Genomic DNA, 15,136 nt, shown 5'->3' on the forward strand with positions numbered 1-15,136 from the left:
TCTTCTTGTATGAAAGCGAAAAAATAAATAAAGTCCTTAAGCAGATCCCAAAAAAAGTATCATTACATGTACACTAGAGATCAAATATCTAGATTATAGGGATCCATTTAAAAATAGACAATTAAGCTGACAGTATTTCGCACAAAGGAATTTAAATAAACCAGTTTCAATACATTTCATAAAATTGAATTTGATCTTTACCAGATAAAGATCAATCCGCATGGGATAAACATCGGTTTGTAAATATCAGGTACAACTGTAATTTCAACACACGACCGATAAAGGTGGAAGGGTAACTGTTAAGTAACAGTTATGTACAAAATAAATCTGTCTTCTATATAAGATTTTTGCATGTTCAAACATCTGAATGACCTTCTTAGAAATATGTACACGTAAACAATTCAAGCTCAAGACTCGTCTTTATGTTGTGAACAAATAAAAAAAATTCTGAGGCATATTGGAAATGTTTTTGAATTACTACAAAATTATTATGATTTAACAATATATATATGCTGGTAAAAATAAATAAATTCAAATATTTGTTGATAATTATTTGAACTGTTTTGGTTCTATAAGGTTGAGGAGTTTTTCAAACAACGCAGTTATCCATAAGCATATTTCTTTTTCGAAACTCCACACATTTCCAGTTTATCCCCCTTTTTTGGTCAGTTGCCTCAAGTTTTAATAGAGATACAAAATACCTGTAATTAAGAAATACAAATACAACTCAACAATGAATGTTTGCGATTTTAAATTGGAAAATTCAGAGATTATCTTTCAAATAAAAACTTTTCATTGAAATTCATGACCTTTGAGCGCCCTACACTTACAATATGATGGCCTCGCTGTTAAATTTTGAACTTGATAAGGAACCATACAGGAATATCTGAAATCTTATTAAAACCCTATCGCTGATCTTCTGATGTTTTTGTTCAAAGGATGAAATTCTTGTGAGACTCAACAAAGCTGTGAAAATAATACATTACCCAGGAAAACACTGATTGTTAAATTAAATTTCTATCACAATGCACTGTACAGGTGTAAACCTATGTAAATGAAAGGAAATTTAAACGCATTTTAAATATTTTAAACATACATGTCAATAATTGTATATGTATTTCTTTTCTGTGTCTGCGACACTCTATACAGCTTCATTTCATAACTTAAAGAGGGAAAATTGTCACAGTGATTGAACTCTATCTGTATATCCAAATTTACTTTGTTTTTCTTTTTTTTTTCTTTTTCTTTTTCATTTTTGTCGACATTTAAGACTTCTGTTTGCAATGTTTGTTTTTAAGGTTTTCCATCCCTAATAGGCCCAATTTCTCCATCCTTAAATATCCAACACGTATATAATATTCTGATATTAATTTAAACCATTTTTCAGAAAAAAAGGATATACATGTACCAAGAGAAATTTTCAAAAATTTAATTAATTAAGCAGTAATTAATTAACAAAGATTGCATTGAAGTCTATGGAAACAAGTGATTTTTTAAAAATAAAAATTCAAATAATAAGAATATCAATAAATACTGTGGTGGAAAGATGCATTAAAACATTAGAAATAGAATTGAAAACTTTTTTTTGCCAGATATGTTTTTTTTTTAAATTGATTTATATTACTAAAAAACAGAGGGAGATAACTCTTCAATAAAGTTCAAGGTCATAAATTAGGACACATTCCACACATGCTAATAGTAATAAATGGGTATTATAATGTCTAAATATATTGAGTATTCATTTCCTACACATGTTATGTATTCAATTTCATTGAATGTGATGCTGTTAGGGATGGAATAGCTAAAACTAACAAACTGGAATTACTTAATACATTAAAAAATCGTCTCAACAATTTTCTTGAAGAAAGGATCAACCCTATTAAGTATTTCTTCATAATGTAAATGAAGGCTAAAGGAAATTCGGACTATTATCGCTACATTTTTCTTCTTTTGACTTGAAGTTTCTTGTAATGCTTCATAAATATTAGAATAGAAAAAAAAATTAAGAAGAATTTAAGACAATCTCTGTGTTGTAACCAAGGGTTGAGACATGTTGAATATTATAATTCACCACGTGATTTCTTACCTCAGGTAACTTTGTGAATACTAAATTCCGTCACGTGACTTGTAAGGTAGCATGTTTTGTGTTAACTAGGACATTGTGTTCGAACACGTTAAGTCATCTGGCATTGATATAAAATCTGCTTTAATTACATGGACGTACATGTACTCATATTGTTAATTTCGTTTTGAAACCTCTGTCAGTAGTGTATTTGTGCCATATAGAATGGAGAGGGATATGGGAAAGAGTGATCACGTTCCTTATTTTAAACATGTCATTGTTATTTATCTAGTCTAATTTTATACACATTCTTACGATGTTAGCTCCACCTCTCAGGCATATCTAATGTTCAATCAAGGGCATATAAGAGTAAATTCTCTATATTTGGAAAGCAGTAAGGACAAAAAACATCGAATCATTTTATTGTAACACAGTCTAAAACCATTTTAAGATTTAAATTTGGTTCCAAATTGACAGGATTCTTTCATAAATATACAAAAAGGAAATAAGGTTTATATATAAAAGCAACAGAAGCAACCGAAAAAGACCCAAAAACCGGCGTTAAATGCAGTCATCCTTTATGAGAACTCTGACTGATAGCATTTTATTGTAAAAAAAAATCTTGAGTTAAACAAGGTTTTCCCTTATCACCAACACTATTCCTGAAAGTAGGTAACAAAACAACCCTTCACGAAAGGCAAAAGGTATTCAGTCCCTCTTCGGTTAAAGAATATACGACATGAACTTTGCCAACACTATTCCTGATATTAGTAGTTGTTGGCTAGATATCAAGATAGCCCTTTACAAAAAGTGCAAGAGAAATTCAGTCCCTTTCGTTAGAGAACATACGACCTAGAATTTCTAGACCTTCTACTTTTATCTCACACTCTAACAGACAGTGAGACGGTGTGAGACAAGGTAAAACAGATGCAACAGGGGGAAAACGAGGCTAAAGATCTATACCACGAAAATAAAGTTAATGAGAGTCATGACCAAATCTTCATAAATATTAAAAAATAAAAAATAACGCCAATTTGAAAATCATGTCGATAGTTTTGAAATTGGCTCAAACAAGAATGGCCAACGATATTTCCTATTTAGGAACTAGACAAGGAGCCTTCGAATTCATTCCAAATTTGGTACTTGTCTCACCAAGTGAAATATTTTTTCAACTCTCCGGTCCACTAATGTGAATACCGTCATTTGGAACTCTCCGGTCAATCATGAACAGCCCATAGTGTCGAATATAATCTACTTCCATGATTGTTAGAAAACGAATTATAAACGTTGTTTGGTTTTCAATGATTTTGCTGTATTTCTTTAATTTAAACCAGATCTGCAGCAAACCCTTTGCTTCAGGTCTATGTTTAAATTGGACACATGGCTAATTTGCTTATTATGGAGGCATTGTTAGATATTCAAGTGCAAGAAAATTTTAAAGATTAGTTGAATTAGCAATACATCGCCAATTTAGTCGATCCCTGTAGCATGAATTGTGGAGGTATGGGTGTCATATTGCAATTGAGAAAGGGAAAAATTGTTCATTATAATTAAGAAATTAGTTTACCTGCTAGATGTTGAGGAGGAAGTGAAGTAGAAAAAAGTTTTAAATGCGTTATGTATTTAAAAAACAATTGACTAACTTGGCCCAAAATAGTGAGTTTGTCAAAAGCATATTTGAATGAAAAATTACTCAAAAAAGATTGACCAGCAGTCCAACAATCTGTACTGTTTTTTAATATTGTTTTATATTATGTATATTATGTATTAATAATTCGTAGTAATATTCATTTAATAATTTTGGCCATTTTTAACCCAATATATTTACACATATGTATACGATTTTACAAAATGTTTATTCAAGAAGTGCTCCCTAGAATGGGAGTATGCAATGTTTAAGGCAACTCGATACAAGGTTCCAGATTATTACAAAAGGGGAAAATGTGAAATTCCTGTCTTTCTTGAAAAAGGCCAGGACAAGGTTAATTTGATAATTTATTAAAAATACATTATTCTTAAAAATATTCTCTGACCTATACGAAAGATAAATTCATATAACATAGGTATTCTTGTCATAGGTGGGTGAAGATGATTATATGATGGAAATGATACACGTGTACTAGATTTTTGGAAAAGCCTCGTGTTTAAACGTGCAGGGACACTTTTAATGCAACATGATAGTAATATTAGTGGTCTCCACAACATCATGTAATAGAACTTAATACTGTAACTTGGAAGTCAAAGAGTAACGTTAACTTTTATTGCATAATGATTATACCAATATATGTAAATTTGATCATTTTAAATGTACATGACTTATATGTCCCATTTCATTTCCAGTTGTCTAAGACGCATTTTTGAACATAAGAATTTTAACATATTTTTTTAGATGATAGTATATTAAAGATTATTGCATTTATGTCTCAAAGATTTTCTTACTCAATCAACAAATAAATTAACCCAAACAAGGCAGTAAATGAAGATTGTTACATTTCTGTCTCAAAGATTGCCACCTGCAATCAGCACATAGATTGATCCAAACAAGGCAGTAAATGCAAGTGTTCCAACAAGACATAAAAAATTGAACAGTTCTGAGAAAGTTTTCCACGTGATATCATTGTAGAGCTCTTTCAAATCTTCAGGTTTCATTGAGTGCTTCTCGTCAGAACTGTGCTTCTTCGTACTTTTCAGCGTCACATGCACCGTACCGTTAGAAGAGGTTGTTTTAATCTCTCTGTTTGAGCTGCGTGTACTTTTTTTGGTTACCTTCTTAGTATTTTCACCTTCAAACTCGTGTTTCTGATTTTTGGGATTTGTCACGGTTTCAGATTGAGAGTTACTTTTTTGTTTTTTCGGTGGTTCTGTCAAAATATCAACAATTTCAAATTCAGCTATGTTAGTTTTATGATTCCTGCAGAGCATGAAGTGTGTAAACTTCTTAAGATACAATGACATGTGTGATTTCTCGTCCTTGTGATGCAACCAGACGCTTATTATTGTTGTCAGACAAATAACAGCAGATGTTAACACAAGAAGCATCAGGAAACAGGACAGCACTGACAATGGTTTGGAAGTTCTTGGTAACACGTCATCCGTTAGCGTCAGAAAGACGGCCAATGCTAGCAAACACGTTATAGCGTAACCCACACGTTCTCCACTTTCTGATGGAAGAAGAAACACAGCGGAATTCAACAATAGAAGCATGATGACAGGTACAAATATGGTGAGAACGAAATACGATGATCTTCTTTCCAAGTAGATCGTATATTTTAACATCGCACACTCGATATTATCCGAAGTTAGAATGTATTCAACTGATGCTTTTGTACTCGAGATTTCCCACATTCCACTTTTGGAGAATACACCAAGATCAACATCATCTCGTTTTTGTCGAAAGTCAACAGCATCTTTTGAGTAAATCCATGGTAGTAGTGTAATATCACAACTCTGATGATCAAATGGAAAATGTGTCACGTCAAAACTACAGGCTGTTTCTAGGAAGTCCCCAATAGTTAGAGCGACTGTCCCATTCCTGGATAAAGTGACTAAATTGTCCTCCATGCCTAACTTCTTCACCTTTTTAACAGGGTACCTCATCATAATCGAAGGTATCCAGACTTTGTCCTGAGGAAGTTCAATAGACTTTAGATTGCCGTACGCAGAAGGAACCCATCTCAGCCGTTTGTCTCGCCATGTTAAGGTTAAGGTAACGATGACCGAAAATGTCCCTGAAATTTCGTCTAAGCCACTGATCGACAGCAAGTGCAAGGAGCCTGTCACTATTGTTTTCTCAGATGGACGAACATTTTTTAACAGCTCTTGGTTTGGCGCGTATAAAATCAAATCGGTATATAAGTTTTCAATATCTGTGACGTTTGCTGCTATAGCCCAGTTTTTCAATATGCATGTAAAACAGAAGACAATAGCTTTCCATGTCATTCTGAATATAAAATATACAGTTGACAGCAAATTAAATTTTTCTGAGCTGAAAGAATTAAAGTTCTTTTTCATATAAGATGTTTTGAAGTATTCCGTCCTTTGATAGCCAGCAATTACTAGTGGTAATTTATATACACAATTATTAAAAGTGAAATTTAAATGGATTTAAAGAAAATGCTCTCACTGTCGTCGATCAGATAAAATAAATTACTTTGGTAAGAAGACACGGTTGGTCCATTCACTATGTGCTCAACCAATGGAGCTGATCGTGCATGCGAGTCAAGGCCAGATCAAAAATACCAAGCACAATTCTTGAATCACATGCTGATGAAGAGGTGTCCTGGAAATGGTAATTAATTTATCCACTTCTTGAAAAGAATAAATGGGGTACTGATATTTGTTTAAAAATGTATGTTCACAAAAAATGATTAATCTTATTTTATAGGACTTGAACCCATCTTCTGATAATACATAATTGCATAGAAATGAACTTATTTAACACAAAGGTGAACTTGTACTGTTTTTTTAAAAGTAAAATATTAATAATAAATAAACATTTGTAGAGCGCCCTATTTAATAAAAATTACTCTAAGGCGCTTAACAATACGATTAAAGTAAAATAGATGTACAAGATAGTAATTAAATCTTTAAAAAGAATAAGAAAATGAAAGATGCATAAAAATGGAGAAACATATAAGAAAAAGGAGAGTTAATAAAAATAGGAAAATCAGATATTTGTATTTGAGACATTTAAAAAAAAAAAAAAATTATAGGGGTTTAAAACTCGGGAAAAGCAGTCTTAAAAAGTGTGTTTTTAGCAATTTTTTAAAAACATCCACACTTTGTGCCAATTTTATGCGTGTTGGAAGTTCATTCCATAAGCTGGCGGCAGCCCAACCAAAAGTCCATTCTCCAAAAGACTTAGTTCGAACTTTTGGAACTGCAAATCTTATTGATGTTTCCGATCTTAGTGATCGAGCTGGCTTATAAACTTCAATATGTTCTTGTTGATAGGAAGGAGCACACCCAAAACAGGATGCAGTACATTGCAGGTAAGCATCAGCATCTTAAAGTGTGGTCGATACTGGACCGGAAGCCAGTGCAGCTCCGCAAGGACGGGAGAAATATGATTCCGTTTTGATGTCCTCGAGACAAGTCTTGCCGCAGTATTCTGCACCTTCTGTAACGACTGTAAACGGTCCAAGGTGGTCCTGTTGATTCCAAACAGAAGAGAGTTGGCATAATCGAGCCTTGATGTAACTAGTGCATTGACAAGAGTCTTACATGCATCCGTTATGAGATGGCGAATTCGTCCAATATTACTGATATGAAAGTAACATGTCATCACAGTAGATGACACATGACTCTCAAATGTCAGATGGGAATCGAAATAAACACCAAGGTTCTTGACGAGCAATGTAACAGATATGTCGTTTTCTCCAGCTTTACGATGGTGTAGTGGAATGTTAGCTGCGTTGTGTTTGGAAGAGAAGATAATTAGCTCCGTTTTGTCCTGGTTAAGTTTCAACAGGTTCGTAGCCATCCATGAACTAATATCTGCTATACACGCTTCTAATCTTGAAAAATAGTTATTCCACCCTTCCGTTTGGTCTTATAACGAGGTAAATTTGCATAACAGTGGTAGTACATTCCATGTTGTCGACAGATGGCCCCAATAGGTTTGGAAAACGAACAGTAGAGTTTACGTCCAAGACCATTGAGGGACACCAAATGGAAGAACTCGCTCGGTAGATTTGAGAGAGTTAATTGATACAGATTGACGTCGATTTTCTAAGACTGAATCCACTGTAAGGCTCCACATGTTATTCCATAAGGTGCATTGAGCCTATCCAATAAGATACGATGGTCAATGACATCAAATGCAGCTGACAGGTCGAGGAGCACAAGGAAAACAGATGACCCATTATATAATGCCTGCTAATGTCATGATGCACTTTGAGCAAAGCAGTTTCTGTAGATCGATGCTTTCTGTACGCTGACTGCATTGTGTCACTAAGGCAATTTAAGTTTAGATGGTTGTCTAGTCTCTTACCAACTACCTTTTCAAGTATTTTAGAGATGAAAGACAGATTGCTGACATGTCTGTAGTTTGAAAGGATTTCCTTATCTAATCCTGGTTTCTTGAGCAGGGGCGTAATGACTGCCTCCCTGGAACTAGAAGGAACTGCATATTCTGAGAGAGATGCGTTTATTATTGTTATAATAGGAAGAAGTGAGTCCAAGCATTGTATTTCAGATAAGTTAGGAACGGGCATAAAATAATGATATTCCCCATACAATATAAAATCTGATCCGTTTACGGTTAGCAGGGCAGGTTTGCTATGAGGAATGAAAAGGCGAAGATAACGAACAGTGATCGATTTCAAAAAAATCTATAGAAAAAATATAATTCTGTGAAGAGGGCATAAAACACGGATTCCAGGTTGGATCAGGTGCCTAGGAAAAGAAAGCATCCCCTGCTGGCTGGTAACACCTGCCGTGAGCCCTTTGTATTGATCAGATATGCGGAACATTTCTGCATTTAGTCAAATTCAGTATACAAAGGCCTAACAATCGGTATGAAACAAGTCAGCCAAAGCGACCTAATGATAGGTAATATTTGCTAACAAGGTCATTATAACGACCTTAATTTTAAGAAATGCTGACTTTAAACGAGGTAGTTGAAATCCCTGTCTCATCAACTTATCTGTCAGTAGCCTGCCCCGGTTTTAAAATTGATCGTACCCGGAGCATGTTCTTGAGTATCGAATAAGTTGGGAGATGTAAACACCATATGCGAGTGATAGCGGGATGTTACTACATAATAAGGAAAGTTGACGATGGAAAAGTCATCTCGTTTGTCATACAATTTAGTTGTTAGTTGGCCCTTATTGTCTATAGTCAGTAAAATATCCAAATATGAAATGGATGTGTCAGACTCTGTGGCTTTTATTTCAGGTTCACTGGGATATATCGAATCGACATATGAATGACAGTAACTATTGTTAATTGATAAAACGTCGTCGATATACCTAAAAGTCGAGTTGAAGGTCACATCAAGTGTTTTCTTCTTCTCATGTTTTTTTTGATAAATTCTGCTTCATAGGAATATAAAAATAGGTCGGCTAATAAAGAAGCACAGTTAGTGCCCATAGGAATTCCAACAGTTTGTTGGAAAACCTGGTCTCCGAAGACTACATAAATGTTGTCAATGAGGAACTCCAGCATCCTTTTAATATCAACTCCAGAGTAGTTGTGTGTAGAATCAGAGGGATTTTATCAAAGTAATTTTGTTGATGACCAATCACAAGATAAGCAAATTTCCGAGTTCCATTTCTTTAAAAAAAGCATTTATCTATGATATCAAAAAGTCTAGTTTTTAATTAATCGTGAGGAATGTAAATATAAAGTGTAGAAAAATCGCACATTTGATGTTAATGACTTTTGAACAATTTGGCGACTTTAAAGGCAGAGATTTTTTACCGGGTGGTAAATTCCAGGTGAGGGAGGGGCTTATTTTGTACAGGTGTGAATGCCTTTAGACTAGCAGTCTACCTTTGGTCGTTTGACTCCTAGTCCCTATACACAGGAAGTGATTTGTTACACAGTAGAGTACCCAAGAAGTCAAACTTTACCTCTGTTGGGATTTTGAAATGATTTTTAATTAGAAATAAAAAGTTGTAAATAAAGTTAAATCTCAATAATTTTTTTTTATTAATTTGTAATTGAATTTGTGTCAAAGCATCCCCACCCATTAAAAAAAATTATTATTCAAAGTATTTGTTGAGATTTGACAAAGAAATATACCAAATTTTGATCATATATATTATCATAAAGAATACCATAATTATTTCAAATACTAAAGGTGTATATATATATATATATATATATATATATATATATATATATATATATATATATATATATATATATATATATATATATATATATATATATTATTATTATTATTATTATTATTATTATTATTATTATATATATATATATATATATATATATATATATATATATATATATATATATATATATATATATATATATATATATATATTATCAAGCTAAAAATTCATAGTAATACTCTTTCTCTATTGTTTATACTTTGTGTGGTAAATATCAAAGGATCAAAAGTTAATTTGAAATGTCAATCAAGTTCTAGCACCCAATGATATACCGTAATGCACTTGATTGATTAGGGGTACGCAGACCAGGTATTTTTGAAGGCGGTGCTTAAAATTTCTGCCTTTAAATTTTCTAAAAGTTCTTGGGAGTTTTTGAGAATACACATTTAGTTTATTCCACTTCTAGAATATGCTGTAGCACAGTACGTCTGTTTGTTTGTTGTTTAACGTCCCTCTCAAGAATTTTTCACTCCTATGGAGACGCCACCACTTGCCAGTGAAGAGCTGCAAATTTTGACCTATACTCGGCACTCAGGGCCATTGAGCAGTGAGGGATCTCTTTCGTGCCAGCATCTACTGCGACACGGGACCTCGGTTTATACTGTCTCATCCGTAGGACCGGGAGTACGTCTTAAGTTCTCCTTAATAGCAATTAATATTTTAGTACGTCTGAAGCTCTCTTTAATAGCAGTTAATATTTTAGTAAGGAGTAAGGATAGGGGCGTAGTATAGCATTTGCTTGACCCTGCAATGTATCTCTGTTTGTAATGATTTTTATGAAGTTTAGGATCCATTAAAGGAAGGGTAGATTGAACTCATCTTAGTTGACTGGAATGTCAAAAGTTTTAAATACTGATATGTGATTTTGAAAAATGTTATCTTTAGAAAGTGAACTTCTAAAATACAGATATAATAATTACCCTTACAAACAAAGACGACATCATTAAAGCTTTGTCGGCTGGAACCATAACATATTGTTTATGTAGTTTTTCTAATTCTTGGATCACCTCTGATTTAGTGAAAACGGAAGGATAGATGGTTCGCACATTACCTTTTAAATTTCTCATACGATTCTTCAATATATTTCTAAAACATTTGATCCATGACAAAGTGTTCAGATCTTCGTTTTCATATTTAGCCCATTGTCTGGCATAATCTTCGACAGAATTCGTAATAGAATTGTTCTGTCGTGATGTTCTGTCGCCAATTGAAAGATCAGGGCTCTTCGTGTTTAGAAGTTTTTAATATGATCGCTTTAAGGTCTTCGTTTTCAACTATCTTGACATCACCAGTAATGACGTGCCCAGTGGACTGTAGTTGAAAGAAGAAGAGCAAGAACACTTGAGAGGATTTTGTTTTAGATGTTGGTTTGTTTATAATTGAAAAGTTTGGAAGCAACAGTTTAGGAATATTTGTAGGAAATGCAGGGTGTAGATTTCAACTTGAAATATGGTGAAGTACAAGACTGAACCTTCTTATAATTAAGAATGAAGAAATACTGTACAGGAAGAATACTATACAGTAAATCTTCTCCCATCGGGAAGGTTAACTATAAAGTACACATTCTGGGGGGACATGGCACTATGGGGGAAGGTTTTACTATATGTCTTCGGCAGTCTACAGTGTATGTTGTACGCATTATACCAACTATTACCAGTGGGTTTCTTGCCAATAGTTTAGCATTAAAAAGGAAGGCTCAAAGGCAAGGAAAGATAACTTTTATTATAAATACTGAGGTATTTTTATGAGTACTTTATATGCTCAGAATTAGCTACATCGTTAAATCATCCTTTTCAAATTTTAATACGGTGAAGACATTCTAATTTAATACATTATTTATTAGAAGTCTCTGGTAAAACAGTAGCTCTGTTGGATGGCACTCGGCCTTAAACGTGATTCTTAATAATCTTTTTCAGTTTTACATTTACTGATGTGTACTGATATTAGTTAGCAGGTTTAAAATAAAATAAAACTTGTGCAAGGAAAGGCATTTTAACGACTTTTTAATATTTTATTTTTAATATTTATGGCAACGATTGTCTTCTATTTGTTGTAACCAAGGAATTTTCTTCGAAAAAAGGACGATTTAAGTGTACAAATACCAAAATTAAGCACAACAGTTTGTGACAAAAGTCCAGAAAAAAATGTGGTAACCTTCAAAGGCCGGTATTAATTTTACAGAAATGTAGAGAATGGAATAATTATGAAGAAAACGAACAGTATTCAAGCTCAAAGTCCATTAAAACAACACAAATCGGTAGCAGAGCAAACATGGACCTCTAAAAACATCAGAGGTGGGATCGGGTGCCATGGAGGAGTGAGCATCCACCCGCATGTGTTCCTTGTCATAATAGGCAAAAAAACCCGGAAAATCCGGAGACGGTTCAGTGTATAAATAATGGCCTGACAATTAGTATGAAAAACACCAGTCAGCATTAGACTCAATGATAGGTTGTATGTAAGGATGTCAATTTTGTCAATAATTCATATTCGAATATTCGATGAAAGTATTCGAATATATTCGAATATTCGATAAAATAAATGAATCTGGTGTATTTTAAATATGCATCGTCCTACGTTCATGAAAGGTTTAGCGTATGTATTTTTATACTGGAAGAAAAATTGTGTGTAGGTGTACAATAAGGAATTCCATTTGATATTTGTCAATGTTTGAAATAAATAATTGATTTAAATGTAGAAAAATATGATTTTAACAAATTTAATAATTTAATAAATTTATAGTAGCTCCAACTGAGGAACTAGTCTTCTTACCAAAGGCAGGATAGTCGTATATATACTGTTTCGATTTCAATACGTGTAATTAATTACAATTATCAGCCTAATAAGAGATGTGATTATAATCTTTGAAAGAATATTTTTAAAATATAAACAAAAATACTTCCATGGACAATTTTCCTAGGCAATTAATTTACCGATAATGAATATAAAATTCAGAATTATGTACAATCCGAGACAATCAAGTAATTTACACATTTATTCTGAAATTAAGCCCTTTACGATATTACATGTAATTACTGACGAATTCTATCAGACACTCATTCAATGATCAATTGAATATATTTTGATAAGTATACTCTTAACGTCTTTTAGACATTCCAAGAAGGTTTTCATTTAATCAAAATTTATTAATCACAGTACTTCTTTTTATGAAATCTGTAAAACACCGAATATTCGAATCTTAAATTTATATTCGAATATCAACTCATCGAATGAATATTCGAATGTTCGAATATTCGTTGACATCCCTAGTTGTATGTGCTGACAACTTCATTGTATCGACCATAGAACTTACCAAATTACAACTCTGTACATTATTATCAACAACATCAAAACAGTAATAATTTAAGGAATTAATTAAGATAAAAATATTAACCCAACATTTACTTGAATCTTTAAGAAATATGTTTCTGTGAAATTCCGTTATTATTAAAGCGTCTGTTATAGTGAATAATAGCAGATTCGCCGTATTTTTTTAATACTAGTATCGTTAGGCTTTGAGCTCGTATATGTTACTGACGTCAGTATGTACAATCTCTGGAATAGACAAAATGGCAGCGATCAAATAAATTCCACATCCAAATACAAAACATTGAATATTCTCTATTTATGAAGATTCAACTCAATATTCACCATTTTAAAATTTCTTAATGTTCGGCAGCCAACCAAGATTACCAATAGATATTGCTTTCAACATTCTAATATCCTCATAAATTCCCATTCCAAAATATGTAGATCATTAAAGTTTGAATTAAAGGAAGCTTAGCAATTAGCCACAGCAACAAACCAAAAAGTTCTGAAAAGACAGAAGCGTAACATTACTACGATTTAAAAGAGAGATCTGCTATTTTAGATGAAGGAGACAGAGTTTTGGTAAAGGTTACAAATTTTAATAGAAAGCATAAACTAGCTGACAAGTGGGAATCAACACCATATATTATAGCAGATCAACCAAATTCCACAATTCCAGTGTACATAGCAAAAGAAGAAGGAACTAACAGACAGAGAATACTACACATCAACCTCCTCTTACCTATTGGATATTTGGATTTTCAACCACCAAACCCAGAGTGATAAGACCCACTCCTAGACCCAGAAAGAGATTACCAAGAAAGAGAATCACACCGGTCACCAAAGGTGAAAGCAAAAGTGACAACAGCGACGAAGAAGTTACATGGATCGGTCCACCAAACCGTTTCGAAGGAAACGGTACTCCTTCGGATGTTGGTACAGATCAGGCTGACGACGATCAGATCCCAGTTGGCTGGACTGAACAGAAAAAGATAATGATACTGGAGAGGACGCTCTTACTCTTGAAGATAAGAGCAACACATCTGATGCTTCCAAGAACTGTGAGCCAGAGACTAAAAGTTATTCTCTGCAAGAAGATTCACATGTTGAAGATGAAGTTTAAGTTGTTGCAGAACAACAGGATAATGATGAAGATTTAGAGGCAGGTGTCACCGAGGAGGGAATTGAAAATCAAGCTTAAGCTATTCAAACAGCAGATATAACTAAAGAACCTGTAACATCAACAAGACCTGTAAGAGCAAAGACCAAACCTGCTTGGATGAAGACAGGAGAAAACTCCATGTCCATAACCAGCTAAGATCCAGATTGGATATTAAAATGTAATTTTTTAAAATCTTCAATTTCAGATTACCAACTCTCCGGTGTAGAAAGTATCCTCGAGTTTCCTTGATATCTTATTGCAGAAGTGATTTTTATGACTGATTATTCACTTTGATTAATATTTTATCAATTTAGTTTTAATTTTCAAAATATTTGTCCACACTTCTTTAGAGACAAGATGACGGAACGTCATTTCAAAGGAGGGGAAGTGTGTGATAGTCATGATTTTATATTGTTTTTAATTAACAATATCTTTCTTTCAGATGCTTAATTAACTTGATTTAAAATAAATATGTTTTATTTAGATATTAAACAGGTAAATAAATATATAAACAACTTCCTATTATTAAAGTGGAGAAATTCCTAGAGTTCTAAAATTACAACTTAACTAAACCCTTGAATAAATGAGTAAGTAAAAAAAGCCATTGGTTAGTATTTTCCAGCCAAAACCTTTAATCCCCTCTGTCCTGAGTGTTCAGTTAATTAATTAGTAGCCCAGGAGCAGTCAGTGTGAAAAGCTGTGTTTTTTTTAATTTAGGAGAATTATATTTGACCACTGACAGAAAGT

The 15,136-nt window shown here is 33.1% G+C and overlaps 1 protein-coding gene across 1 annotated transcript; it reads right to left on the reverse strand.

The window, feature by feature from the left end:
- Positions 1-4,561: 4,561 nt before the first annotated feature.
- LOC133205089 (acetylcholine receptor subunit alpha-like) lies at positions 4,562-6,001 on the reverse strand. Its single transcript, XM_061340829.1, has one exon. The coding sequence runs from the start codon at positions 5,999-6,001 to the stop codon at positions 4,562-4,564; it is 1,440 nt and encodes a 479-aa protein (XP_061196813.1).
- Between the last annotated feature and the right edge of the window lie 9,135 nt (positions 6,002-15,136).

Source organism: Saccostrea echinata, unplaced genomic scaffold (assembly GCF_033153115.1).
Source record: "Saccostrea echinata isolate AGI-Se365-2 ecotype Australia unplaced genomic scaffold, CSIRO_AGI_Sech_v1 ptg000054l, whole genome shotgun sequence".
Classification (NCBI taxonomy): domain Eukaryota; kingdom Metazoa; phylum Mollusca; class Bivalvia; order Ostreida; family Ostreidae; genus Saccostrea; species Saccostrea echinata.

Coding starts and splice junctions, on each gene's coding strand:
- LOC133205089 (XM_061340829.1), bottom strand. CDS start 6,001: ATGACATGGAAAGCTATTGTCTTCTGTTTTACATGCATATTGAAAAAC.